This window comes from Leptonychotes weddellii, chromosome 10 (assembly GCF_054177405.1).
Source record: "Leptonychotes weddellii isolate Sample4059 chromosome 10, ASM5417740v2, whole genome shotgun sequence".
NCBI lineage: Eukaryota > Metazoa > Chordata > Mammalia > Carnivora > Phocidae > Leptonychotes > Leptonychotes weddellii.
Window position 1 is genome coordinate 36,654,312 of NC_138378.1, and position 25,733 is coordinate 36,680,044.

The following is a 25,733-nucleotide window of genomic DNA, read 5'->3' on the forward strand; positions in this document are numbered from 1 at the left end:
AGTAGCAAGGATAAGAGTAGTAGCTAACATCCACTGAAGATCCATTCTACACCCTGGTTCTGAGGACTTTGCATTGAACTCTTATAATGGCCCTTGAGGGAGGCGCCATTGTTATCCCATTTTAAATGTCAGAAATGGCCATATTGCTAGTAAATGGCAGAATCAACCTTGACTCTAGAGCCCACAATTTTAATCTCTTCTCCACCCTGCCTTCAAGAAGGTAAGCTCAATCTTATAACTGTTGAATCTAATGATTCCAGAGGGTCATCCAAATTGAGATGTCCAATAGGAAGGGAGATACATATGAAGATCTAGCTCTCAGGCCCTTATCAAGGATGGAGACACGGACTTGGGATTCACCAGCATCTAGATTGGAACTGAAACCACAAGAGTGGATGAAGTTACCCAGGATGTATGTATGGAATGAGAATAAAGGAGCTTAGTGCAAAGTCTGGAAGACCACAAACACTACAGTGACCAGCAGAGAATGAGGCTAGGGAGCAGTTAAAGACACAGAGAGAAGGTCAGGAAAGGGGGTAGGCACAGGAAAGCAAAGGGAAGGGGGAGCAGTAGTATGAAATGCTTCAGGAAAGTCAAGTAAGATAGGACCCAAAGAGAACTCAGCAACATGGAGGTCACTGGTAAACTCGGAGTGAGCTTTGTTGGGTTGGGGCCAGACTGCAGTGGACTGAGGACTGAATGGGTGGAAACTAGAGGCTGACTGTAGATACAGTAGAGAGCTTTTTCAGTAATTTTAGTTATGAAAGGGGGCTGTGGTAGTTTTAGGAGAATGGGTGCTCATTTTAATAGCTGGAAGAGACTTGTGCAATATTTAAACCCTAGTATAAACAAGCCAGAAGAGAGAAGGTATAAAAAACTGGGGACAGAGTTCCCATATATGAACATGGGACAGTTTCTCAACCTCTCTAAGCCTCAATTTCCCCATCTGGAACCAGACTCAAGAATAACCCTGGTCCCTTTTGAGTGGAGGATCCTATGAAAGTATATAATGAGCACTTAGCAGTTAATAAATATTAGCTATGAATCCTAGTGCATCCAGAGTACAGGTAGGGGAAGACAAAGAGCAATTTGGCCATTGGGATAGGAAGGACGGAGGAAAATATGAAAGCAAAGCAGACGCGGGCTGTGACAGTGTTGTTCTCTTAGGACTTCTGTATTCTCTGTGAGGTCAGAAGCAAGGTTCTCTGCTAAGAATAAGGAGGAAGGTGGTGTGGTTAGAGGCATAAAGAACATGGAGATTATTGGTAATAGACAAAGAAGCCAGCAGGCAAGAGAACTGATAAGAACAACAAGCAATAGGGGGTGGGTGGGCATCATTCAAGCTTAGAGATTGTCAACTTACAGAGGCACCAATCTCTGTGTGGATGTGGCTTTCTCTTGTAGCACTGAGCTGAGATACTGGATACAGGTTCAGGGCAAGGAGACAGTTTAGTGGACCCAGCTGGCTCTCTGACAAGTGAAAAAACCAAAGGACTATCTGAGCATTTGGGAAGAGGATAGCTCAAGTGTTGAGAATGAAAACTTGGCTGGAGAGAGAAGTAGGGGCAAGGCAAGGCTTACAGGTGAAAGTGAAAAATCTAAGAAGTTTCCAGACTAAAGACATGAATTCACTTATGTAACCATGAGTATCCACATGGAATCACCCAAGATAACAGGACTGAAAAAGATGGCGACGCTTAGAAGGTAAGTAGATGACAACAGTAAGGAGAGACAGAGAGTGGGAGAGCCAGGTGCCATAAGTGAACAGATCAGAGTGCTCTGGGGGGCACAGGAAGGGTGGTCTGAGGGCAGCTGAGTCTCTGGGCTGATGAGATCCCTGGCTCTTCCTCAGTAGAAGTTTTCATTTCAGTACATCTGGGTGTGATAAAGAAAGGAAATATACTTGGACCAGTGGCAGCTGTCAACCTCAGATGTAAGAGGCCACAGCTGTGACCCCTCCTGAAGAGTGGCATCTAATGACATGGAAGGTTCTGAGTCAAGAAATCAGAGACATTCCCACTTTAATTCTTAATGAAGTATGGATGCATTTCTATGGCCTGTTACTGAAAAAGGAAAAATTATGCTTGGTTTCTACCAAAAGGGTTATGTCCATGGTAACTAATGACTCCCAGTTCCTAAAAAATAAGAGTTAAAAAAAAAATAAAAGATGCTCAGTCTTAACTTTAAATCAAGTCCCAACCATTCTGATGAGAGAGTCATAATTACAAAGTCAAGAACTATATTTTAAAATATGAGGTGATATTGGCTGTTGCTGGTACTGTATGACTTCCATTAAATATTACATATTTACTAATCATAGTTTTAAAAATGCACCTCTTTCCTTAATGATAATTATTTCAAATACCAAACCTCAATAGACTGTAAAATATAAATGTGAATATGTTAATATCAAGGAAAGAATATCAACTCTAATTGTATTTTAATGTGGCTTCATTTTAAATAAATGTAATTCGCTATCTTATTTTACTGGAATTATCTTGGCCCCAAATGCTAATTTCCTAAATGTTACAATTACAAGGAAAACCACGACAGGATGTAATTTTTGCAGCTGTTTTTAGCATTTTAAAATGACATCTGGAAGTACATATACTGTGGTAGGTCCAACAAAAAAGCATAGCATACAATCTATTTTTATGAGAAACGGCCTTTTTTTTTTTTTCTTTTTTGCATTAAGAGGCATCTAGCATTTTTAGGTATAATTGCACATCTTGCAATTTATATTCCTGTTATCATCAGCAATGAAAAAGAAAGGGGGTGGGAATTTCTCAGTTTGAACCATGACATTGAAAGTGAGACTGTGATTGTGAAAAAAAGAAAGAAAAAAAGAAAAATTTTAAATGAACTGAAAGCATAAATATTCCTGCCCTTATGTTGTGCCAATGGTGATTAGTTTTGTACCTTTGATGTCGCTTCACATTTGAAAAGGAGGAAAACAGCTACTCAAGTCCAACCAACACTCGAGCTGGCAGCTGTGGTGGAGGTGGGCGTGGAGGGCAATGGAGGTTGAGCCCCAACCCCAGTATGACTGGAAGGCAGTCACCTGACAGTAGAGGTGAGCTGAAGGCAAAGCAGTCTCCATACTCTCCACATGGATATTCTCCATAGTATGTGAACAGGTAAGGGGGAAATCCTTGGGCACTGGGTAAGCCAGAATTTTTTCCACATGATTTTTAGGTTCCAATCAAATATAGAGATGACCCCATGGGTGTGCAACCTGTGAAGATGCACAGGGTCCTGCATTCACTGTCTACTGCCGCCATCTTGCAATTCTTAATATTTGAACAAGAGGCCCCAGGTTTATATTATGCACTGAACTCTGTAAATTATGTATGCGTTCTGATCAAGTATATGTCAGTTTTTAAAGAACTCCCGGCCTGTTACCTGGAATGGATGGTGGTAGTCCACAGTCCAGATTCTGGTAAGGGCCAGATGGAAAGCAGCTAGAAAAGACCAGAACTCCATGCTAGATGGTTCACTTCTCACTGACCCTTCACAAGGGATTAGGTTTCCACAACAGTGGGTTCTGTAATGGCTAGACCAGAATGGCTGATCTTCTTACCTGCCTACTCCCCTAAGGAACTTCCAGCCAGTTTCAAATCACCTTACAAATGAGCAAACTCCCAAGGAGACTGGGGGATCTTAAAGACTGAAGAGGAAGTTTGGATTTTGGTGCTGGAGTTTGTGAAGGTTTTATCCAATTATTTTCCTGACATTCAGACATTCTTTAAAGGCTGAGCAGAAACCAGAGACTACCCCAAGGTAGGCACAGGGAAACACATGAAAGGAATAACCTGGCCATTCATTCAGACCCTGTCTCTGCATGGAAAGGCTCTGAGGTCTTTCCTGTGTGCATCATTGGAAACTTTTTTTTTTTTAAGATTTTATTTATTTATTTGACAGAGAGAGACACAGCGAGAGAGGGAACACAAGCAGGGGGAGTGGGAGAGGGAGAAGCAGGCCTCCTGCCAAGCAGGGAGCCCGATGTGGGGCTCGATCCCAGGACCCTGGGATCATGATCTGAGCCGAAGGCAGATGCTTAATCGACTGAGCCACCCAGGTGCCCCCATTGGAAACTTTTATTAGAAACCTGAGACTAGCTGCTTTGTAGAGACAGTGGAAGACTACACCACTCCCTCCCCATTTCCGTCTCTTTCCCCCCCAGATCATTGCACAACATGGCAGGTTATCCTACAGTACAGTGACTTACATACAACTGCAATTCAAGGTGCATATATCAAAATAAGGGTCTCATGATGCAACTGAATCTAGGAGGTTGTGAAATTAAACCCCTTTTAGTTAGAAGTCTGAGTTTATGACACAAATATTCCTAGTACTCAGAGTGGTTTTCTAATGAACTTTCAAATCCCTAGTCTAGAAAGCATTCAGTAAAGACTTTCAGGAGCCAGTCTTAAGCCTTTTGTATTGCAAATGGAAAGTGCTCAAAGAAACAAAGATTGCTTTAAAAAAAAATAGTAAAATTTGATACCATAAGCATTTTAAGTCAGTTTTCTCCCCAGCGTATTTCTCATAACAGTGGTAGAACTTGCTCCAATAAAGGCAGCCAGGACCCCATGTTAAACCCAGGAGACCTACCTGATAGAGCTGCAAGATCACATGAAGCTACGGCTACATGGGGACTCAAGAGATCATGCATTCAACTTGGCACACACCCCTATACCTTGCTCCCCCTTACTATTTTACAGGCCAGGAGACTGAGGTCCCGAGAATATTAGAGACAGGTCCAAGGTGACTGACTTCTTTAGAGGAGCCAGGAATAAATCTTGCCTCTTCCTGCTCTTCCTCTGTTCTGTTTTTTTTTTTTTGTAAAGATTGTATTTATTTATTAGAGAGAAGAAGAGCACAAGCACGGGGAGAGGCAGAGGGAGACAACGGAAAAAGCAGACTTCCCCGCTAAGCAGGGAACACGACGCGGGACTCGATCCCAGGACCTGAGTCGAAGGCAGCTGCTTAACCAACTGAGCCACCCAAACACCCCTCCTCCTCCATTCTTACTTCAACTCTGGAATTCCACTTCACCGCCTCAGCTGAACCATGGTAACTTTTACCCCAGAAACCCCGAAGTTAGCAACGATTTATTATTCCAAGATGTACCTCTCTCTGTTGGACAAACCAGAATAGCGTACCACAGGTGATTACCCTGCCACTCCATTCAGCCGCACATGCCATATAGCCAATAAACCTGTCTCAACACCTACTATGTACAAGAGCAATACAGAATAGATCAAGTGCCTTTGTCTCTTAAGAGCAGATTATAAGTGAAATAAAATATGCATGCATATCAATCACATAGAACATGATGAACCCGAGAAAGTTCCATTTTTAACAGGAGATGGGGTGGAGGGAGAGCATATATAGCTGCAGGGATGAGAGGACGCCTCACGGAGGAACTGCTGTCGAGCTGGGCCTTGACAGATGGACAGAATAACAATGGGCACAGTGTGGTGAGTGGGTAAAAATCTAGTGGAAGAAAAACAGGAGCAGGAAGACCAAAGATACAAGCAAAGGAAGCAGTAAAGAGAATGTCTGGCTATTGCTCAGAACAAATAAAGGGAAGCAGTGAGAAATAAAACCCAAAGGTAGACCATGGGCAGAATGTCAAAGGCTAAGCTGACACTCTTGGGAGCACCTTCGTGGGCAACCTCTCCTCCCACCAACCTGTGCAGTCCTCTACCCAAGGCACTGAGTACAAAGTATAGGAATTCATTTGTTCAGTGTGGCATCCATGTGCCAGGCACTGCCCTAGGCACTGTGGATTCAGCAAAAGGAACCAAGTCCCTGCTATTATAAACCCTCCATTCTAGTGAGGAGGACAGCTAACTAACAATGAGTATGGTATGTGATTAGTGCTATGAAAACAATGAAGCCAGGAGAGAGGATAGAGAGAGAAGGGGACATTCAGGAGAGAGCTAAAAGGAGGGAGTGACCATGAGGATGCATCTGGTGCCAACACGAGGGAGAAGCCAGACCAACGACCAGGAGACAAAGTGTGTGGCATGCTGGGAGCACAGCAAGACCAGCACGGCGAGAGCAGATGGAACCAGGAGATGGTGATGGTATGAGAGCAATTATGGCCCAAGAAGCAGCTAGGGCCCAAACCACTCAGGGCCCTACAGGTCACAGAGGGCAGACAGAGCCCTGCCCACCAGGGCTCCTAGAGGACAGAGACCTGCCTTAATTGACGGTGTATCCTGAGGGCCTTCTGCAAGGCACATAGTAGGTTTTCAACCATGACTGTATGAAGAGTGCTTTAAAGTCAGTGACATGAGGTTCGGAGCCAGACCCCAATTACACAGTCACAGAATACCTGGGCGAGGAAGAGATGCTGTCAGCCAATGTAGAGCTCACTTTCCTTAAGAAAGAACAACTTTTGGTGCTTTCCACCTTTCTCAAGATGAAAGTTACTTAACTGCAGCAAATCAAGAAAATACAAGTAAGTAAAACACTTACCAATACAATCACCATGATTGTTCTGTCCTGGTATACAGCCTTTAGCCTTCCCAGCCACACACATATACACACAGATGAGAGCCAACACGGCTTTTCCTCTTAATGAATATTAAATATTTTTGACAAGTCCCCCCAGATCATTAACTATTACTGTCTAATGTAGTTTAATATCATGCAATTCTAGAATACAGTTACGCCATGATTAATGTAAGCAATCACATGTTGTTGGAAAGGTCCATGGTGGCTGACATATAAAACAGTTGGGTGGGATCTACAGTGGGCAGGCCAAGAAGTTAGTTTAAGAAAAGCTGTGCCTGTTTGTGAGCAGAGAGAAAAGAGAGAGCACACAGGGAAGTCTGCCGATGTGAAAAAGACTTTAAATGCACCACAGCTCCTCTCCCTTCACCGAAGTGAAGAGCTTTAGCGTTACAAATCTGCTTTACACATTTGTACTCCTTTAATATCGCCCGTTGAAAGACAAAATGCTAACACACCTAACCAGCAACGCTTGCAGTGCGTGCCTCTGTCTCGGGCTGGGGGTGAGCACAGGTCCCGGGAGCACCTGTTACACCTCCCGCCGCCTGTCTGCCCACTCCCAGCTGTCCACTCTCATGGTTTTTATAGTCTAGGCCCTCAAACATTCCCTTCCGTATTTCTCTGACATCTCTTCATTCCTCCCCTTGTTGCTTTAATGTAAGCAGCGTCTGCTATCAAATAAAGAGTTCAAGGGGGTGTGGGTTTAGCTGACAAAAAAAAGTGGCAAAGGTTTATATAAGTGGATTAACTGCAGTGTAATCAACACTTTGTGTGTGTGGGTGTGGGGTAGAAATATTTCCAAAAGTCCTTTATGATTAAGCAAGAGTTACACTTATGATATAAATAGCATGAAGACTTGAGGCACCCGGGTGGCTCAGTCGGTTAAGCGTCTGCCTTCGGCTCAGGTCATGATCCCAGGGTCCTGGAATCGAGCCCCACATCGGGCTCCTTGCTCAGCGGGAGTCTACTTCTCCCTCTCCTCCCTGCTCGTGCTCTCTCTCTCTCGCTATCTCTGTCTCTCTCAAATAAATAAAAAAAAAAAAATCTTAAAAAATTAAAAAAAAAATGGAATGAGGACTTGTCTTCAGTGGCATGGGGAAAAGTTCACAATAAAATGTTAAATGAAAAAGCTGAATATAGAACTGTATATCTAGTGTGATCTCAATTTTGTTTTTGTTTTTAAGTAGCCTCCATGCCCAGCATAGAGCCCAACATGGGGCTTGAACTCATGACCCTGAGATCACAACCTGAGCTGAAATGAAGAGTCAGACGCTTAACCGACTGAGTCACCCAGGCACCCCAAATTTGTTTTTTTTAAGTAATCTTTATAATGCATAATTACAATATCTAATGTACAATTAAACATATATATTGTAAATATAAGTAAATATCACAAATGTAAACCAATCATTTTTTGGTGGGCAGACTGTGAATGCTTGTGATTACTTTATTCATTTCTGAATGTTTTACTTTTTTGTAATAAGCATTTCGATTTATAATGAGACAAACTACCTGTTTCAAAATTTTTTCTTAATCTACTGTGATTATAGCAATCATTTTACTTCCTTTTTGCTTCTATGAATCTCTGGTTCATTTCCATTTTAACCAACAACGATGACAACCGAAGTAGATCATCAGATATGGGGGTTGCGAACGGGAACTAAACATCTAATGTCACTGATGGGGGCACAGCTACTCAAGGTCAGAATTACGGTCTGTGATAGAAGAAGGGGACAGAATTGCTTCGTCAGGGCAAAACAATTCGCTCACAATCGTTCAAATCAACAATGATTTCTCAAACACCTACTGAGGAGCAGTGACACAGAATCAAGAAAATCAGACCCCTTCACTTACCATTAAATATATAGACCAAGAGACACAATTATCAACTACCAAGGGCTATAAGGAAAAGACAGAGGATGCTGAGTGAACAGTCAAGATGAAATTCGGATGGAGGTTGGTAGGGCCTCTGTGAAGAAGCAACATTTAAACTGGGATCTTAGAGACTATGCAGACTGTGGCCACGTGAGGAGCTGATGGACACACAGAAGAGTGTTCTAGGAGAAGGAAACAGCACAGGCAAAGACCCAGAAGCAAGAACAGATATGCACAACTGGAACACTTGACTAAACCAGCAATGAGCTAACAAATTACAGAGATCTCCACTGATATGAGGAATTTGCAAAACAAGATAGAGGATCATAGGGGAAGGGAGGGAAAAATGAAACAAGACGAAACCAGAGAGGGAGACAAACCATAAGAGACTCTTAATCTCAGGAAACAAACTGAGGGCTGCTGGAGTGGAGGGGGGTGGGAGGAATGGGGTGGCTGGGTTGATGGACATTGCGGAGGGTATGTGCTATGGTGAGAGCTGTGAATTGTGTAAGACTGATGAATCAGAGACCTGTACCCCTGAAACAAATAATACATTATATGTTATTAAAAAATTAGAGAGAGCTTATGGTGTGTATTCAAGTTAATACAATGTTACATCAAAGGAAAACCATGCTGCCATTAGGCACTAAGAGGAAATCTGCTATCTTGCATCCTTGCCCATAACTACCATTCATCATTTCACCAGGAAAAGCCTCATTTCCTCAGGTGACCTTTACAATTCAGCTTTCGACTGTGCAATTATAAAATGAAGGAAGCAGAAATGCAACCCACTACTCAGACAATACAAATCTAAAGTAACTGAATAAAGACAGATTGTTCTTTGAATTCTATAGCTCATCTTTCTGCCTACTTTGAAAACAGAAAACACAGGAAAGCTCATTGCCTTAAGTGGCTCACAGTGGAATACCATTCAAGGACAAAAAAGAAAACAAAAAAAAAAGTCAGTAATTAACACTAATCTCCATTAATGGAGGGAAGAAGCCCACTTCTTTCAGTTGCTTTCATCACATGTTCCCCAAGACTGTATCTTAACAAGCTATTTAAGGCACTCTATAGCAACTGTAAAGTTAGTAAATGATCCATAAAAAGGCAAGACAATGGGAACCAAAAACTGGAGAAGAAATCAGCCTTGCAGCAAAGCAAACTTTTGAAAAATGGCAAAGCCCAATAAAATAAACCAGCAGAGACAAACACAGTAAATAACCATCAACGAAAACTCAGGCTAACTACCAAATCACCAGCAACATAAATATTGCCAACTACATGTATAAAACTTCCACACTCAAGGTCAGCAAGGGAAAAACAGATAAGAGAACCGATAAAGTCCCAGGAAGTCAAGAGAAGAGAGAAGGCAGAGTTAGCAGGGCACTGCCTTCATAGGCAATGTGACCTTTTCTCCCAGGAGATGCCCTGGAGACCATGGCCTCACCTGAAGGTACAAATCCCATCAAGAGTATCTCTAGCCACGACCAGATTCTGGTTCTGAAGCCCCTTGCACATTTGTACAAATTAAGTGGAAGGAAATGAATTCACTTCATTCACATTTATTAGATGTCTGTTAAGTTCCAGGTGCTATGCTGGGCATTCAGTGAACAACAAATTAGATTCTGTGCCCGTTTTCTGGAAGCTTACAGTCGTCCACAGTGAGGTGAAGGGTCAACACAACACAGGACCTGACCCTGTGACTGATGTCTCCTTGCTTTCTCCCTAATGTGAGACATTTATCCTTTCCATTGAAGGCAGGAAATGGGAAGAACATAAGGAGGAAACAGTGAAGGGGTGGGAGACAGGAAGGAAAATGAAACTACAGTTGACCCTTGACAATGCAGGGATTGGAGTACCAACCACTCACACAGCTGAAAATGTATAACTTATCACTCCCCCAAATCTTAACTAATAGCCTACTACTAACCCAAAGCCTTACTGATAACAAAATTAACATATTATTGACTGTTATATGTATTATATATAGTACTCTTACAATAAACAAGTGAGAGAAAATATTAAGAACATCGTAAGAAGAAATACATTCACAGTAGTGTACTGTATTTATCAAAAAAATCTACATATAAACGGACGTGTGCAGCTCAAAGAACAATCCGTGTTGTTCAAGGACCAACTGTACTTACTTTCCATGTAATTCAGGCAGTGAGAAGTCCTCACTGCCATCTTGGTGCCTCTGGTTCTTTTGATCCAAATCCCAGAACTCTTCATTCACAACCTAGTTTCTTCCAGCTTTACATTCTGAGAGGCCACCCCTACTCTTCACCTGAAGACCAGGAAGGTTGAAGCTAAGTGCAAGCAGCATTCTAGTAGAGCATGTAGCTCAGCACAGGACAGACTAGGTCCTTGATGAATCCTTGGTGATGATTAGGATGCCCAGGACATGCTTCCAGAGAGAGCCACCATTAACAGGATTCTCCAGAATCCAGTTCCTGTGAATATAGCCTAGAGCTACATCCAGGAGGGTGTACTCACGTTGGTCGAGTCTACACTTCAAGAGGATTCCTCTCCAGTTTGCATGCAATTGGAAACTCGCACACAGTACTGGCAGAAAATGGTGGTGATGTGTGCAACCATTCTATAGAACAATTTGTGAACATGTATCAAAAGCCTTAAAACAATTTATATTTCTGGACTAGTAATTCTTTTTTTTTTTTTTAAAGATTTTATTTATTTATTTGACAGAGACAGACACAGCGAGAGAGGGAACACAAGCAGGGGGAGTGGGAGAGGGAGAAGCAGGCTTCCCATGGAGCAGGGAGCCCGATGCGGGCTGAATCCCAGAACCCGGGATCATGACCTGAGCCAAAGGCAGACACTTAACGACTGAGCCACCCAGGTGCCCCTTGACTAGTAATTCTATCTCTACTTTTTTCCCCCTGAGGAAGTAATCATGGATAAACACAAAGATTTAGCTACAAATATGTTCATCCCAATTGCTTGTGATGGCTTAAAACCAGACAATGAAACACCTACCGGTAGAAGATAAGTTATGGAATACCCACAGAATGCCGTATCACAGGGACATTAAAATAATGTAGGGAAATATTTAGGAAAGGAAAAAATAAGTGCAAAAAACTCTTACAAGTCCATTATGAAGCTGTCTTGGTAAAAGAACACATATAAATAAGTACGTGTCTGTGTGTGTGTGTGTGTGTGTATAAGCGAGTATATATATGTGTGCCCACACACAAAGAAAGAAAGAGAGATGGCTACATAATAGGACAGAGGTACAGACTGGAATATACAGCAACATGTGGATTATGTGTAGTAAGTTCTTTTTTGCTTGTTTGTAATTTCTAAATTTTCCAAACTGAACATATTAAAATAAAAAGTTAGGTTAAAAATAATTATCCCTCATCCATCTTCATCCCTTGTTTGTTGACAACTGCAGACCATCCTCACTTAGGAGCCTTTCATAGCTACTGACGTCTGGGGTGCCCCTGATGCCAGCCAATTCCCAGCTCAGAATGCCACACTCCATCAAGCTCCTTGGATGGCTTACCAAATACATGTCTGATTTTTGACTTTGATATTTTTGGGCCCAAATGGATTTGAAACCCAGATGTTTCTCCTCTTCAGAATTTAATTATTCAAATGTATCCATTTAAATCAACCCACCACTGGCTAGTGCTTAAAGGATGCTAATGCACAAGTGAAAATTTCTTCCTTTATTTTCAAGACTGAAATGAATTTGGAATGTATATAATTTTGCTTAGGGCACTTTCAAGAAGCTGTGAAAGCTTCCACATCCCGCCAAATTAGCTGTCTGTTTGCAGTCTCAGAGCAAGACAGAGGATGCTTAAGCAGTGGGCTTGGTTTCTTCATAAAGACTGTGCCGGTTGAGGAGGAATGTTTGCCCTGCAGCGAAATTATTTCCTGGCAAAGACCCTGGCTGGGCACTACTCCAAAGTGGAACTAACTCCCAAAGGAAGTCACCGGGCTGCTTTGCCTCATCCAAAATTTCTTTGGCACCAAGTACCACGCGTGTGTGTATACAAATCCTGGTTTCCAGGGAGCTTGAGATGTAGGCCAGCAGTAAGTTCCAAAACTCTGTTAGAAATGATACACCCAACTTTATGTGCCCACTTTGACTGATAAAATGTTCTTGGGAAGCAAGGACTTCAGTCTTATAAAGTCCAAGTCTTACTATGATTTAGAGCACGGGGTTTTTAGACGGGGGCTATGTAGAGAATCAGTACATTACCTATTGAACAAAGAAAAAAGAACTGGTTGCTTTCAAAGTAAGTTGGTTCTTACTGCATACAATAATTTGCAAACCAGACATACTTCTTTCAGAGAACATTGCTTTAAGAGGAACTGAGTACTAAGGAGTAATTTTTAGTCTACTGCAAAAAAACAAAAACAAAAAATCAGGTCTATATGATACCAAAGAAACCAAGAGATAAGTTCACTTTTACCAGTTTAAGAAAGCCACAAAAAAGTACACCTTTATGAGTGAAAAATGCAAAAAGATAGGGGCCAGTTAAAAAGTGCAGATACTACAAAGTGTATGGGACCCATTTGAAGCATAGGGCACCTGAAGACCTATGAGCAGGCATATCCTCTGCACTGGGAGCACATCCATTGGCCAAAACGTACACCTCAATGAACATTTGTTAAGTGCCTACTAAGTGGGAGCTTCTGGAGATTAAAAGATTAGTAAGGAATGGTCCCTGCCCACAAGAAGCCTACTGGGAAAGCAGACATAAACATCAGTTAAATGAATCTGAAAAGACTATATGACCAAAGTATGCATAAAATGCCTGTAAGAGAATAAAGAAGAAGCATTTAGCTCAAATCAGAGATGCACAGACTGCTTCTTGAGGAGATCAGTACTGATAGTCAGGCTTGAAAGACAAAGAGGATTGGCCAACGGAAGGAGTGGGAAGGTTTTATTAATGGCTTTATGAACAGATTTTACACAGAGGCTTGACCTGGAGAGAACTGTGAAAGATCTGTTTTGTCCATTTAAACCAAAGCACAGAGTTCAAGGGGGAAAGTGACAGAAGACAATGTTGGAGAACAAAATCATGGATGGTTGTGTTGGAGCTTAGAAGTCATCACATGGGCACTGAGAGGCCAAGACAAACGCTGGGAGGAAGAGATGTCTTAGAGAAAGACGAGGTCACTGCAAAGGGCTAAGGAGGGGTGACTTAAGGTTGGGACACGTTTCCAGGGGCAGGTCAATGAGTCTGTCCTGTGCACTGCATAAAGGAAGTCAGAAATCACCGTCAGGGCCGTGACAGTCACCCTGATGACCCTCCAACATATACCACTCCTCAGGTATTGACCACATTGGCCATTTATTTTATTATTTTTTTAAACTGAGATATATTTGACATATAACATATTAGCTTTAGGTAAACACGTGATTCTACATTTGTAGACACTATGAAATGATCCCCACAATTAAGTCTAGTTACTATCCACCACCATAGTTAGTTACAAAAAAATTTCTTGTGATGAGATCTTTTAATATTTACTCTCTTAGAAACTTTCAAATATACCATACAATAATATTAACTACAGTCACTGTGCTCTGTTACTACATATTACATTATTTGTCACTGGGAGTTTGTACCTTTTGGCCACCTTCACCCACTTCACCCTCCTCCCTGCTGGCAATCACCAGTCTGTTCTCTGTATCTATGAGCTTGGTGGTTTTGTTTTGGTTGATTCATTACATTAGATTCGACGTATAAGTGAAATCATAGGTATTTGTCTTTCTCTTCCTGACTGATTTCACTTAGCATACATAATGCCCTCAAGGTCCATCTGTATTGTCACAAAGGCAGAACTTCCTTTTTTTTATGGCTGAGTAGTATTTCTGGATTGCTGATGAGATAGGGGACACGAAACTCTGCACTAATCACTGGACTTGGACACCTGCTGATCAGAGAATTCTATGAAAAGGACTCCCTGCAATGAGATGCAGCACCTTGGGGGGACAGGTCTGGGCTGCACTGTACAGCTTTCCCTAATTTAAAGGCACCCCAGTAATTCCAGTTTGGCATGTGCAAAGACAATGCTCCTGGTATCCTGATTTCTGATAGGCTTTTTACAAAGGTCTTCCCTGTGCAATGAATCATGCTCCAAGGTGACTGAGCCCCTATCTGTCTTACTTACTGGAGCCCCAATACAGGGCTGGACAAATAATGGGCCCTCAAACAGTAGCTCAATGGATGAGGAAAAAGTGGTAGAACTTATGAACATCGATTTCATTCAACAGGGGAATGAAAGCCTTCATCCTGGGGCTTTGACAGGCCACACAGATTCCAGTTTTGCCCAGGGGGTACATGGTGGCTGACAGAGTACTCAAATGCACAGTCACTTCTAAGAGAGAGTTCAAGGCCTGGGGCTCAGTGTTTCAAGATTGTGCTCATTATTCTCCCTGCCTCTTGACAACCTGCTCTTCCTTCCCCTGCCATTTGTACTTCTGCTGGATAGCACGCAACCCCCAACCAATTATCTAAGCCAGAAAACAGAAGGTAGTATCTTTACTTCCCACATCCAATTTATCTAGGCTTCATGACTTCCTGCCCCAAATGGCTCTGGAGCGCATCCCTTCTTCTAGGTTCCTTTGACTGCTGTCTCAGTTCAAGCCCTCACCTCCACGTAACTTCCCGTAGCTTCCCTGGTGCCCCTGTTACTCAGCTGCCAGAGCGACCCCTCCCAATGTAAAGATGATCACATCTCTCCTCGGCTAGAAAAACTACTTGGATTCCTACCATCAATCAAGTTTTGAGATACCCAATCTTAATGAGCTGATTAAACTGAACTTGGCAGTGCCTGACAGAGGTCATCAGGAAATCAATCCATGTTAGATTTATATTCATCATTTACTTACTATACTTTTTGGTGGAGGTAAACTGAATTTTGAGATCTTCTTTCTTTATTTCCAGACATTACTTTCCAGATTGGACATTCTTGAGAAAATGGAAGGAAAAAAAGAATGAAAAAAACCCACAATGAGATACCACCCCTCATACCCATAAGGATGGCCATTATTTAAAAAAAAAAAACAAAACAGAAAACAAGTGTTGGGTATGATGTGGAGAAATTGGAACCCTTGGGCACTGTTGGTAGGAATGTAAAATGGTAGAGGTACTATGGAAAACAGGATGGCAGTTTCTCAAAAAACTAAAAACAGAATGACCATATGATCCAACAATTCCACTTCTGGGTATATTCCCAAAAGAACTGAAAGCAGGAACTCAAACACAGATATTTGTACACCCATGTTCATATCAGCATTATTCATAAGAGCTAAAAGGTAGAAGCAACCCAAGCATCCCTCAACAGATGAATGGATAACTAAGATGTGATGTATACATACAATGGAATGTGATTCAGCCTTAAAAAGGAAGGAGGAAGTTCCGACACATGCTACAACAGGGATGAACTTTGAAGACATTATGCTAAGTGAAATAAGCCAGTCACAAAAAGACAAATACTGTAGGAGTCTACTTATGTAAGGTACCTAAGGTAGTCAGATTTCTGAGACAGAAACTAAAATGGGGATTCCCTGGGCTTGGGAGACGAAGGGAAGGGGAGTTTAATGGGCTTAATGGGAACCGAGTTTCCATTTTTATAAAATGAAGAGTTCTAGTGATTAGCTGCACGATAACATGAAGGCACTTAACACTACTGAACTGTACACTTAAAAATGGTTAAGGCAGTAAATTTTATGTTAAGTGTATGTTATCACAATGTAAAATAGAGTGAGGAAATGAGCTACCAAATGCTTATGAGTATATAGAAAATAATTCTCTGTCGTACCTGGGGCCATATATTTTAATCATGGTCATAAATTCTGGACATGCTGATCAGAATTTATAAAAACATGACACATACCCAGGTACCATAGTTGTGCCTACAGACCCTGACCTACCATCTCTCTCCTACTTCTAATCCTACCTGCCCAAACCCCACAGTGCATCTCCCCAAGAAACAGCTGTCTGCTCATCTACTCTTGGCTATTTTTTTTTTCAGTGTGCTCCCTAGCCAGGCCTTAACCTGTGGACTCCTCTTAATGTCCCTTTTATGCTCAGCAGGACTCTCTCCTCCCAGCACTCCTCTGGTCTGCTCACAAAATTTCCCTCTCCCAGAATCACTTCCCTCCTGTCTGCCTCTCCTACTTGCAAACATCTCAGGGCCCAGCACAGAATCCAGTTCATTTATAAATCTTGGAGAGAATTCTCCAGAAGAACTGAGGGGAGTGATTTGGGATTCCTAAGGGGTGGGGGCCTAGGACCAAATCTTCAGTTAATATTCTTCCCCACTTTGTCCTCCCAGCTGAGGGAATACTACAGACTTCCAACAGCATCATGTCCTCAACTACAGAGAAGAAAGCAGTAGACTAGGGGCTTCAGACTGATTTTCACTTAGGACTCCTTATAACCCCCATTAGCCCCTTCCCATACTACCCTTCTCCTGAGATGGGCTCTGGCTATTTATTCCAGGCTGGGTGTGGCTATGGCACTGAGAGTAAGCTGAACAAGGTGGAAACTGGGGGAAATGTCATGATAGGGACATTTGGGTTGAGGACAAAAGGGTTCCTGTGAACCAGGCTTAGGATGAGATTCCACAATGCTGGCTGGAGGCAATCTCCATGTCAAGAAAGATTCCTTCTGGAAGTCTCTGGTTTTCTAAGTTACCCAACACATTAGAAGGCATGGCTACATGAAGAGGATCCCTTCCTAGACCTCCCAGGGGTGGGCTGTTTACATCACCACTCTCCGCCCTGAATCACATACTGCCTGGCCTTCACTCAGAATGGGTTCACGGGCATGTGCCCGTTCTCCCGGGAAAAGAGAACATGCATCTGACACTTACAGGTTCTCCACACAGAAGACTCTCAATAAATATGTGCTGATCTGTGGAAGCATCTCAGTGCTACTTTTCCATCTTGAGAAACTAACATGTTCTTGTATCCAAGCAGCTTATTACTAGATTTAAGTAACTATCTAGCCAGGGTCCAAGTAACAAACATACTTCTTTCAATGGTCTTCCAGTTTATTGCGTGGTAGTTAATTTAGGCTGAGAGTATTTATACCTGTAACATCAAAAAAGGTATAAACAACATGGCGATACTTTAATTCTGCTTCATTTTGCCAAGTTGCTGGAGCAGACACCTCGTGACACCCATAAATCAGAGTAGGAAATTTTTCTCCAATTATGTTTTAATTCATGGGCAATCATTCTCTACAGCAGGTGGCAAGTTGAGGGGGGCTAGACGTCAGGGAGCATGAAGTCAGGCTGGTGAAGTATTGAGTAATTTGAATTTGAATTTTTACAAATGAGTACTGCAGGGGTAGCAGAGACAAAATGTGCCTGTGAACTGAAGCCAGGTGAACAGGATGTATAACGGCAGTATCAAATGCATCTAGAACCATCTCCTCAGCCAACTGCAATGCAATCTAACACAGATGCTGTTTCTCACTTGAATTCTCTGATTGCCTTGGTCTAATTAATTTCATCATGAGACCATCTTCTCATTTTTTGCTTGAGGATCCTGAAGATGACCTTGAGATTATTCAAATAACTGCAGTGTCATTTAGGAATTGACCCATGTGACAAAAACATATTCTTTTGCAGAATATGCCATTTTCCACTATTTGGAACATCCATGCCCAGAGAAATTAGTGAAAAACTTTTCCCAGAAGGATCTATGTATCCTACTGAAATTTCACTCTTAATCCGTTTGCTAAACACTTACTAAGCATGTTATGTGAATGACATTTTAAAATACAGAAATTAATATGACAAGCCTCTGACCTCAAAAAACTTCCAATCAGATAGGAAAGACACTAACACGAGCCAAACTCTTATGCAAACCCTGGCCCACACCGGCCCTCCCTGCCTCCCCATCTCAGGAATGAACACACCATCTGCCCAGCTATTTACAACTGAAACCTGGGCATGACTCTTGATTCCACCACGCTTCATCTCTATGGCTACCACCCAGATCCAAGCCACTCTCCTCTCGCCGCCTTTCTGTGGCTCCAGTGCCTTAAATTAAATGTCCCCTCCTCAAAAAGCCCTCCCTGATCGCTCCATCAAATACTGCTCAAGACATTTCCTTTCATTTTCCCTTTCTACACTTATTTGTAAATTACCTGTGACTGCCTCTCTTTTCTGGCCAGCTGTAAACTGACCCTGTGGGGGCTGTTGGCAACTGTGCCCCTGGGCTAGAACCCTGCCCCGCCCCCTACAGGAGGCACGCAGAAAAGACATGTTGATTGATGAGTGTCCAGTGTCCATTATAAAGAAGACCAAAACCAGGATGGCAGAAATGGAGGAATGTACAGTGAGGAGGGAACACTTCCTTTTGACTGGGAGAACAGCTTCTAGAGGAGCGATCCTAGGTACTGTGCTTTAGAGGACAAGTTTGTGCATCTCAAAACGCACGCCAGGCTCTGCAACGAGCAAAGGACAAGCCCCAAAGGCATGGCTAGTCCAGGTAAGTCTGAACAACGGAAAGGATCCCTGAAATGGCTGGAACCCAGAACACAAGCACGGATGTGCTGAGAGGAGAGCACACAGAGGGGAGTGCCTGAGTGACACAGTAAGGGGTTGGAATTTTATTTTTTTAGACCATGGAAAGTCACTGAAAAGTTTTGAGAATGAAAAATTAATATATTCTAAACTACATTTTATAAACACTGAGAAGAACTGTTGTAACTTAAAAACCAGCCAACCACCCAAAATGGCATCACTTTTAAAAGAATTACATACACATCCACCTATTTGGAGGAGGAGGAAAAAAAAGGTTTGGATCACATCTGTAAATGCCAAAGGAGAGAGGGGCTCACAATTGGTGACCCTGTGTCTCCAAGAGGCTGAGCTGACTACAGATCAGGTTTCGATTTACAAAGGCACTGAAAAGCCATGTTAACATTTCCAAATGGTTTCAAAGTAAAAGGCATGAGGATGGAGGATAACGAAGCTGGTAGCTGGATTCCAGGACTGGAGCCGGGTCCTGGGCTGGGAGATGATTCCAAGCGAGCACGTTACACATTCCAGAACAGTTTAGTCAAACAATATTGAACAGATGGGATCGTAATCGACCTGCATATGATATTAAACAAAGTGAGTATATGAATGACTCCATCTCAGCCACAATAAAAGGCTGAAACTACTGCAAGGGATCAAAGACCTCCAACAAAATGTGCCTTCCAAAGCATCGATAACCCAGGTGCTTGGAGGGCTTTACCAATACAGCTTATTCAAGACCAATTTATCTGATGAGCACAACTCTCCTCAACAGCGCTGTAGTAAGATGGGGGAGCTGACCAGTATGGGCAAAGGCAGTTAACTGGGGCTTGTGCTTGCACGAGTTCTGGAGAGAAGGAGAGGCCCAGGAGCCTGCAGCCACGATATTGTACTAACTGGTGGTTGGCTTTTTTTCCCCTTTGGGTTTTTTGTTTGTCTGTTTGTTTTGGCTCAAGCAAGGTGTCAAATCTGGGCTTCAGCTTGCCTATAAAATGAGGAATCCAGAAACATGATCAAAGGTCCCTCCCAGTTGTAAATGCCTGTGACAATGAAGAAATTCCTTGCAGGCACACCTGCTTTCCACAAACCAGGGAAGGGACCTGAGCCAAGGACGAATGCCTCACAGCTCATCCAGGCTCAGTATCTGTGAGAAGTGCTGAGGTGGGGGTAGGGGGGTGCTCAGGCAAGGAATTGGCCCCAGGTCTGAATACGCCCCCAGCTGGAGAAAAGGCAGGTAGTGACATGGTCACTGCATGGGCCGGGCATCAGTAGGTGTGGACTCCTACCACAGCTCTATGAGACCGTGGGCTGGCAAGCCGGGATAAACTCTCCACATGTCAAACGGGGATGGAGTCACAGTGAGGATTATGAGACAACAGATGTAAGATGCTGAGTGCAGTGCCGGACATACGGCCACTCCTCGGTACATGACAGTCCTAGAAGACGTCGTTGTCAGTTTTATCTCACTTAGCTGTTGCATTTACCTCCGCTGCTTTCTAGGACATTCTCTCTGTAGGAAAGATAAAATTATGGAGCCTCATGAAACTGGGAATGACCCCAAAGTCCTTTCTTCTGGTTCCCTGTTCTTAGGCATTTTCACCGTCACCACGTCAGCCACGCTGACTGCCCAAGGTCACCCAGCCGCGAAGTCCATCTAAAACACTATCATTTGTGTCCTCAGGGTCCCCCCAGCACCTGGAAGTAGTGAACGTAACTTCCCGCGCTCCTGGATGCCTAAGAATCAAAGTTCTCTGTTATTACAGTAAGTTTATAAAATGAGTTGAAAGTGCCTAAGACCAGGGGATCATGCACTGAGTAACCAAAGAGCCAATTCTAAAATATTAGACAATTACAAAAATGATAACAAAGCCTGTAACAGTCCTCACTAACACTTCTTATGCTGTGAAGCAAAAAAATCCGAATTCACAATCTCATTTATGTCGTGATTACAACAAAGTACAATTATGTACATACAGAGCAAGCACTGGCAAGCGACTTGGAAAATGATGGGGCTGACTTGCTACGGGGGTGCAAGGCGCGACTACGGAAGTTTCATTTTTATCGAGTGACTTGAACGGGGTTGGCACAATAAACACAATAGTGACAGTCACAGGGAAGGAGGCGCTGACGTTCACTTACCCTGGGTTATATAACATGACCGCGGACAGGTTCTCACAAGACTTGGAGAGGTCAGTCATGGACAAGCTGAAGGAGGACAGAAGGCCACTCTAAGAGCAGACACAGGGCAGAGCGGTTACCTTAGTGGGGAAGAGAGGGCCAGTGCCCTGGACTCACTGCTTCCACCTTGTGAGAAGCAATGAGGTGCATACACCATTAGCACGCACCACAACTGGTCTATGGGTCAGGGGGGCACATCAGGGAGAGCCGGGCAATGGATGCCTCTCAAACCCAAGCCTCAGCTAGGCACAGTGGGGTGCTAGGGCCCCAAAATGTCCAGACCAAGAAAGCTAGCCAAGAACTGCGCCACCGCGGGGATCTCCGTGACCATGCTGCGCAAAAGTGGAGGGAAGGGTCACCCTCCATTGCTGGCAGGAGCCATGTCTTGTTCTCAGCAGCACTCACTACCAGTACTGAGGGACCAAGGTGAGGAGGGAGAGGGGAAGGGAGATCCAAAAAGGAAGTGCTTAACCTGTTTGCTTCCATGGGAAGCTACTGGCAAATATATCTTTCTCCCTCTCTCCCTCTGCAACTCCCTCTGAACCAAAAGGGACCCTCCAGGGAGACCCTGGGCTGCAACAGATAAGAGGCTTCACTGGCAGCCCCAGAGAAGGCTGGGATTTGCAGCTTTGTTGTTATTTCCCATTGAAGGCACTGGCACCCCTGAGCAGCCCTCACGGAAGGAGGCTGACTTGCAGGGGGCTATGTGACTCAGGGGTGAAGGGCAAACACTAAAGGTCAGCAGGTCAGGGCTGCAGCACAGGCTGCCACTTGCTGGTTAGGGAACAAGTTAGTCTCAGTTTCTCTTCTTGGTCATCTGTGACATGGGGGTAGGAACAGCTGCTGGGTGGATAAAGCAGTAAAATATGTGTACAAGTTTTATACAATGCCCAGCTCACAGAAATGTTAGCTGTAGTCTTTACTTTCCTCAGTCTAAGGACAGTACAGTGTCCCTAGACAGATTTCTCTCTCATCTCTTCCTCTCTCTCTCTCTCTCTCTCTCAGGTCCTCTACCCAACTCCCCCACTCAGCATTTAAAGTGCCCTCTGGATGTCCCTATCCAACCAACTGTCCTAAACTCACCCCCTCTCTGCTTCACACCCCAACCAAAAGTCCAACTCACTGTGGCTGAAAATAAGAAGTGAGCAAACTTTTGAATGAAACTGATTCTGATATTGGGTTAACTCCCAAAACAGATCCTCACAAGTGGAAGTCACCCTCCACTTAATGCAAAATAATGCCCAACTCCTTTGGGGGGTGGAGGGGTAAAGAGAAGGGTCTAGAAGGAGCCATTTCTCCTTCTGCTCTGGAATTCACCAGCTTGCTCTCCTACTTGATCAGCCAATCATCTACTGAGCAACAACTCCCTAGAATTAGTGCAGGCTACAGAATGACTTTTCTGGTTCCATACTCCAGAAAATCAAAACCAAGCCCCAGCCCCACCAGGATCAGAGTTGGCTCCTGGAGATTTTATGCTGCTCACCTTCCTCTTCTCCCTGAGCTTGGCAGCCTCCTTAGGATGGTTAAAGCGAAACATATTGGTTCTACCCAAGAGTATCACAGCACCTAAGAACATACAAAAACACAAGTAAGCAACTTGGTTGGTTGACAACATGATATTGTGGAATCTTACAGTTGAAATGTAATTTCCAGTGCACTATAAAACAGTAATAATAAGGGAAAGCCTTAGTCTCCAAAATCTGCTTACATAAGCCAATTTTAAATCTGCAAATATTCTGATTTTTACAGCCGAGTGTCACAATACTCATGTTACCAAGGCAGAAGTGATGGATTCAAGCATTATATTACAAGATTTAAAACTTAATATCCAGATAATTATACTTTTGATTGTTGAGAAGAAAAAAAGAAATACATTCTGCAAAGTGATGCTGTAATACCAAGCAAAGCGTATGGACACAAATTTGGGAAATGTTTATTAATGCCAATAAAAGAAGAGATCCCAAAGGAAAAAGTGCTTTCAAAAGAAAACATGATAAAATCGGCAGAGTCCAGGTAACTACTACCAAAATCTACTTCAGAACTTGACAGAAAATAAATTGTGTACATGTAGGGTCCGTTTCCATGTGGAAACACTGCTTCTTGTGAAAACCTGATTAAAATTAAGATGGTCACATCAGACACATGAGAAAGGCTCCCTTTGATCGATCAGCGTCCTGCTTGTTTGGAAAATGACTGCAGAAGAGGCAAAAGAATTCAATGTAAAAACCCAAGGGCAACAAAAACGTTAGGTGGGGGGCACATTTCACCATGATTAAGCAAATAAGCAAACAAACACTTTCTACGGTCAGAAGTGTTCAAAGCTGGCATGGGTGCCAAGGAAGGCAGCGAGCTCCTAGTCACTGGAGGCACGTAAGTAAGGGAAGCGATGTTCCAGAAGAGATTCACTATGTTTATCTGGTTCCATCCACACCCGAGAGTCTACCACACCTCAGAAAGAGAACCCCATGTTCAATCCTTGCCCTGAAAAAGAATGCAACTTATTTGTGAAGACAGAACACACACTGAAAGTCTACCACGCAAGATGGCAAGTGATGAGGTGTTGAGCATCTAAGTGATGCATGCCAGGCTGCCGTAGGTGGGGATACACCTAAGCTGGGTCTCACATGGCAGCTAGAGGACAAGAAAGGTGGTTCCAGTTTGGGGTAACCATGGGGAAGGGGTAAGCCTCAGCAGAACGGGCCTGTCATGTTGGGAGAGGAGGGAGTCAAGTCCACCCAAAATGCAGAGCATCAGATACAGCAGCAAGAATAGATACTGGAGAGATGACACAGCAACACACCGTGAGGACCTGGAGAGCCAGGGTGGGGAATATACACCAAATGCCATAAACTGATGGCCAGAGAAAAACTTCAGCTCATAGATGTTTGGTGTGCCCCAGGAAACTTTTAAAAACTGAAATTATTAGGGGCGCCTGGGTGGCTCAGTCGTTAAGTGTCTGCCTTCGGCTCAGGTCATGATCCCGGGGTCCTAGGATCGAGCCCCGCACTGGGCTCCCTGCTCGGCGGGAAGCCTGCTTCTCCCTCCTCAACTCCCCCTGCTTGTGTTCCCTCTCTCGCTGTCTCTCTCTCTCTCTGTCAAATAAGTAAATAAAATCTTTAAAAAATAAAAAATAAAAAACCCCTGAAATTATTAGCTGCCAACAGTTAAAAATCTGCAGTTTTCACATAAAGCTCTGAGTTTCTTTCTGATTTCCCTTCGAAAACTAGAAGGAACAGTATCAGTAGATCTTATTGCCACTTGGCAAAAATCCCTGGGCTACTGAAGGCTGCCTCTTTTGGACAGGGCATGTGACCTCTGAGTGACCACGGTCACCAACCTCGTCCCTTGGCTACTATTTCCACCTGGATCCTGCAAGTAATACCATAGCCCCAGGTAGTTATGTTAGAGCTTCAGACCAGTATATCCACCTGCCTACTCAACATATGGCTTCATATTCTCAAAGAGGTTTCAAATTCAGTATGGGACGGGTTTAGATCATAACCCCAGGGAACAACTGAAGGGTTGGTTCTGGTGGTTGTCATTATTTAGTGGAAAAGGAGTCAATATGGAAAGAAGAACACAGTTTCAGTAGACCTAGAGGGATAGCAGTGGATATTAACCAACCTACAAACTACGTATCCCCCCTCATGTAAAATTGCATTCGTATATTTTCCAGTTATGGAAAGGCACCATGACCATAATTAAGAAAGGTGCTTTCCATGCCTCTTATGACCACGGACTCAGAACTGGGTGCCATACAGAGAAGTCAAAAGTTAAGCAGCCATGTTTAGGATATATATATATATATATGTATTTAATGCTCTCAAAGTGAAATTAGAGATTAATAAGGCAATCACATTCAGTGTGTTAATTACATTTAATACAATTCTTTCTTTTTCTGTTAATCAAATGCCCAGCCATGCATTTTGAAAATTGCTAAAATATGTCAATGGAAAAATAGAATGATATTTCAGAGACATATTTCATATCATATTAAATCACTGAAAATAATCTTGCCACCCGTGTATTTACATGAAATATACAGAAAAATCCCTCTAAGAGTTATAAAAGAAAACAAAACTACCCATGACCATTCCTTGTTTTCATCTAAATAATGTGTACAAACTGCCTGCCATATAAGAGGCTCCGTTAAGGCTGGTTTCTATTTCATTAGATTCCTTTACTCAACAAACCCAGTGACTTAAAAATTTTCCTTCATTTTTACATTATGCTGCTGTTAATTCCTTCATTCATTGAACAAGTACCTCATGAACCTGACTGCATGCTAAACCCTGTGATAAGTACTGGAGATACAGAGTTGAACAAGTCAGACATAGGTCTGGCCCTCGTGGGAGGGAGAGGTGAATAATCAAAAAATTCCACAATCAGATGCAAAGCTACAACTGAAGGAGAGATCCCGTGCCCAGTGCTCAAAGAGCACATAAGAAGAGAGCTGATTATAGGGGAGGTTAGGGACAGAGGCCCTGAGGGAGGTGGAAAGTGGTGCCTAAGACAAGCTCTGAGGATGAAGCAGGGGCAGTGAGGGAGTGCCATATATAAAGGTCATCTGGCAATTAAAGATGATGATGCTGGTGCTGGTGATGCTGAGTGCTTGGAAGATGGTTAAATGCCTA

At 43.1% G+C, this 25,733-nt stretch overlaps 1 protein-coding gene across 1 annotated transcript in view; it reads right to left on the reverse strand.

Moving 5' to 3' along the window:
• Window positions 1–25,733, reverse strand: part of KIF16B (kinesin family member 16B) — a 181,663-nt gene that overhangs the window by 21,149 nt on the left and 134,781 nt on the right. The window contains 2 exon segments of the mRNA XM_081833249.1: window positions 21,061–21,149; window positions 22,583–22,665. Of these exon segments, the coding sequence (XP_081689375.1) occupies window positions 21,061–21,149; window positions 22,583–22,665 (172 nt within the window).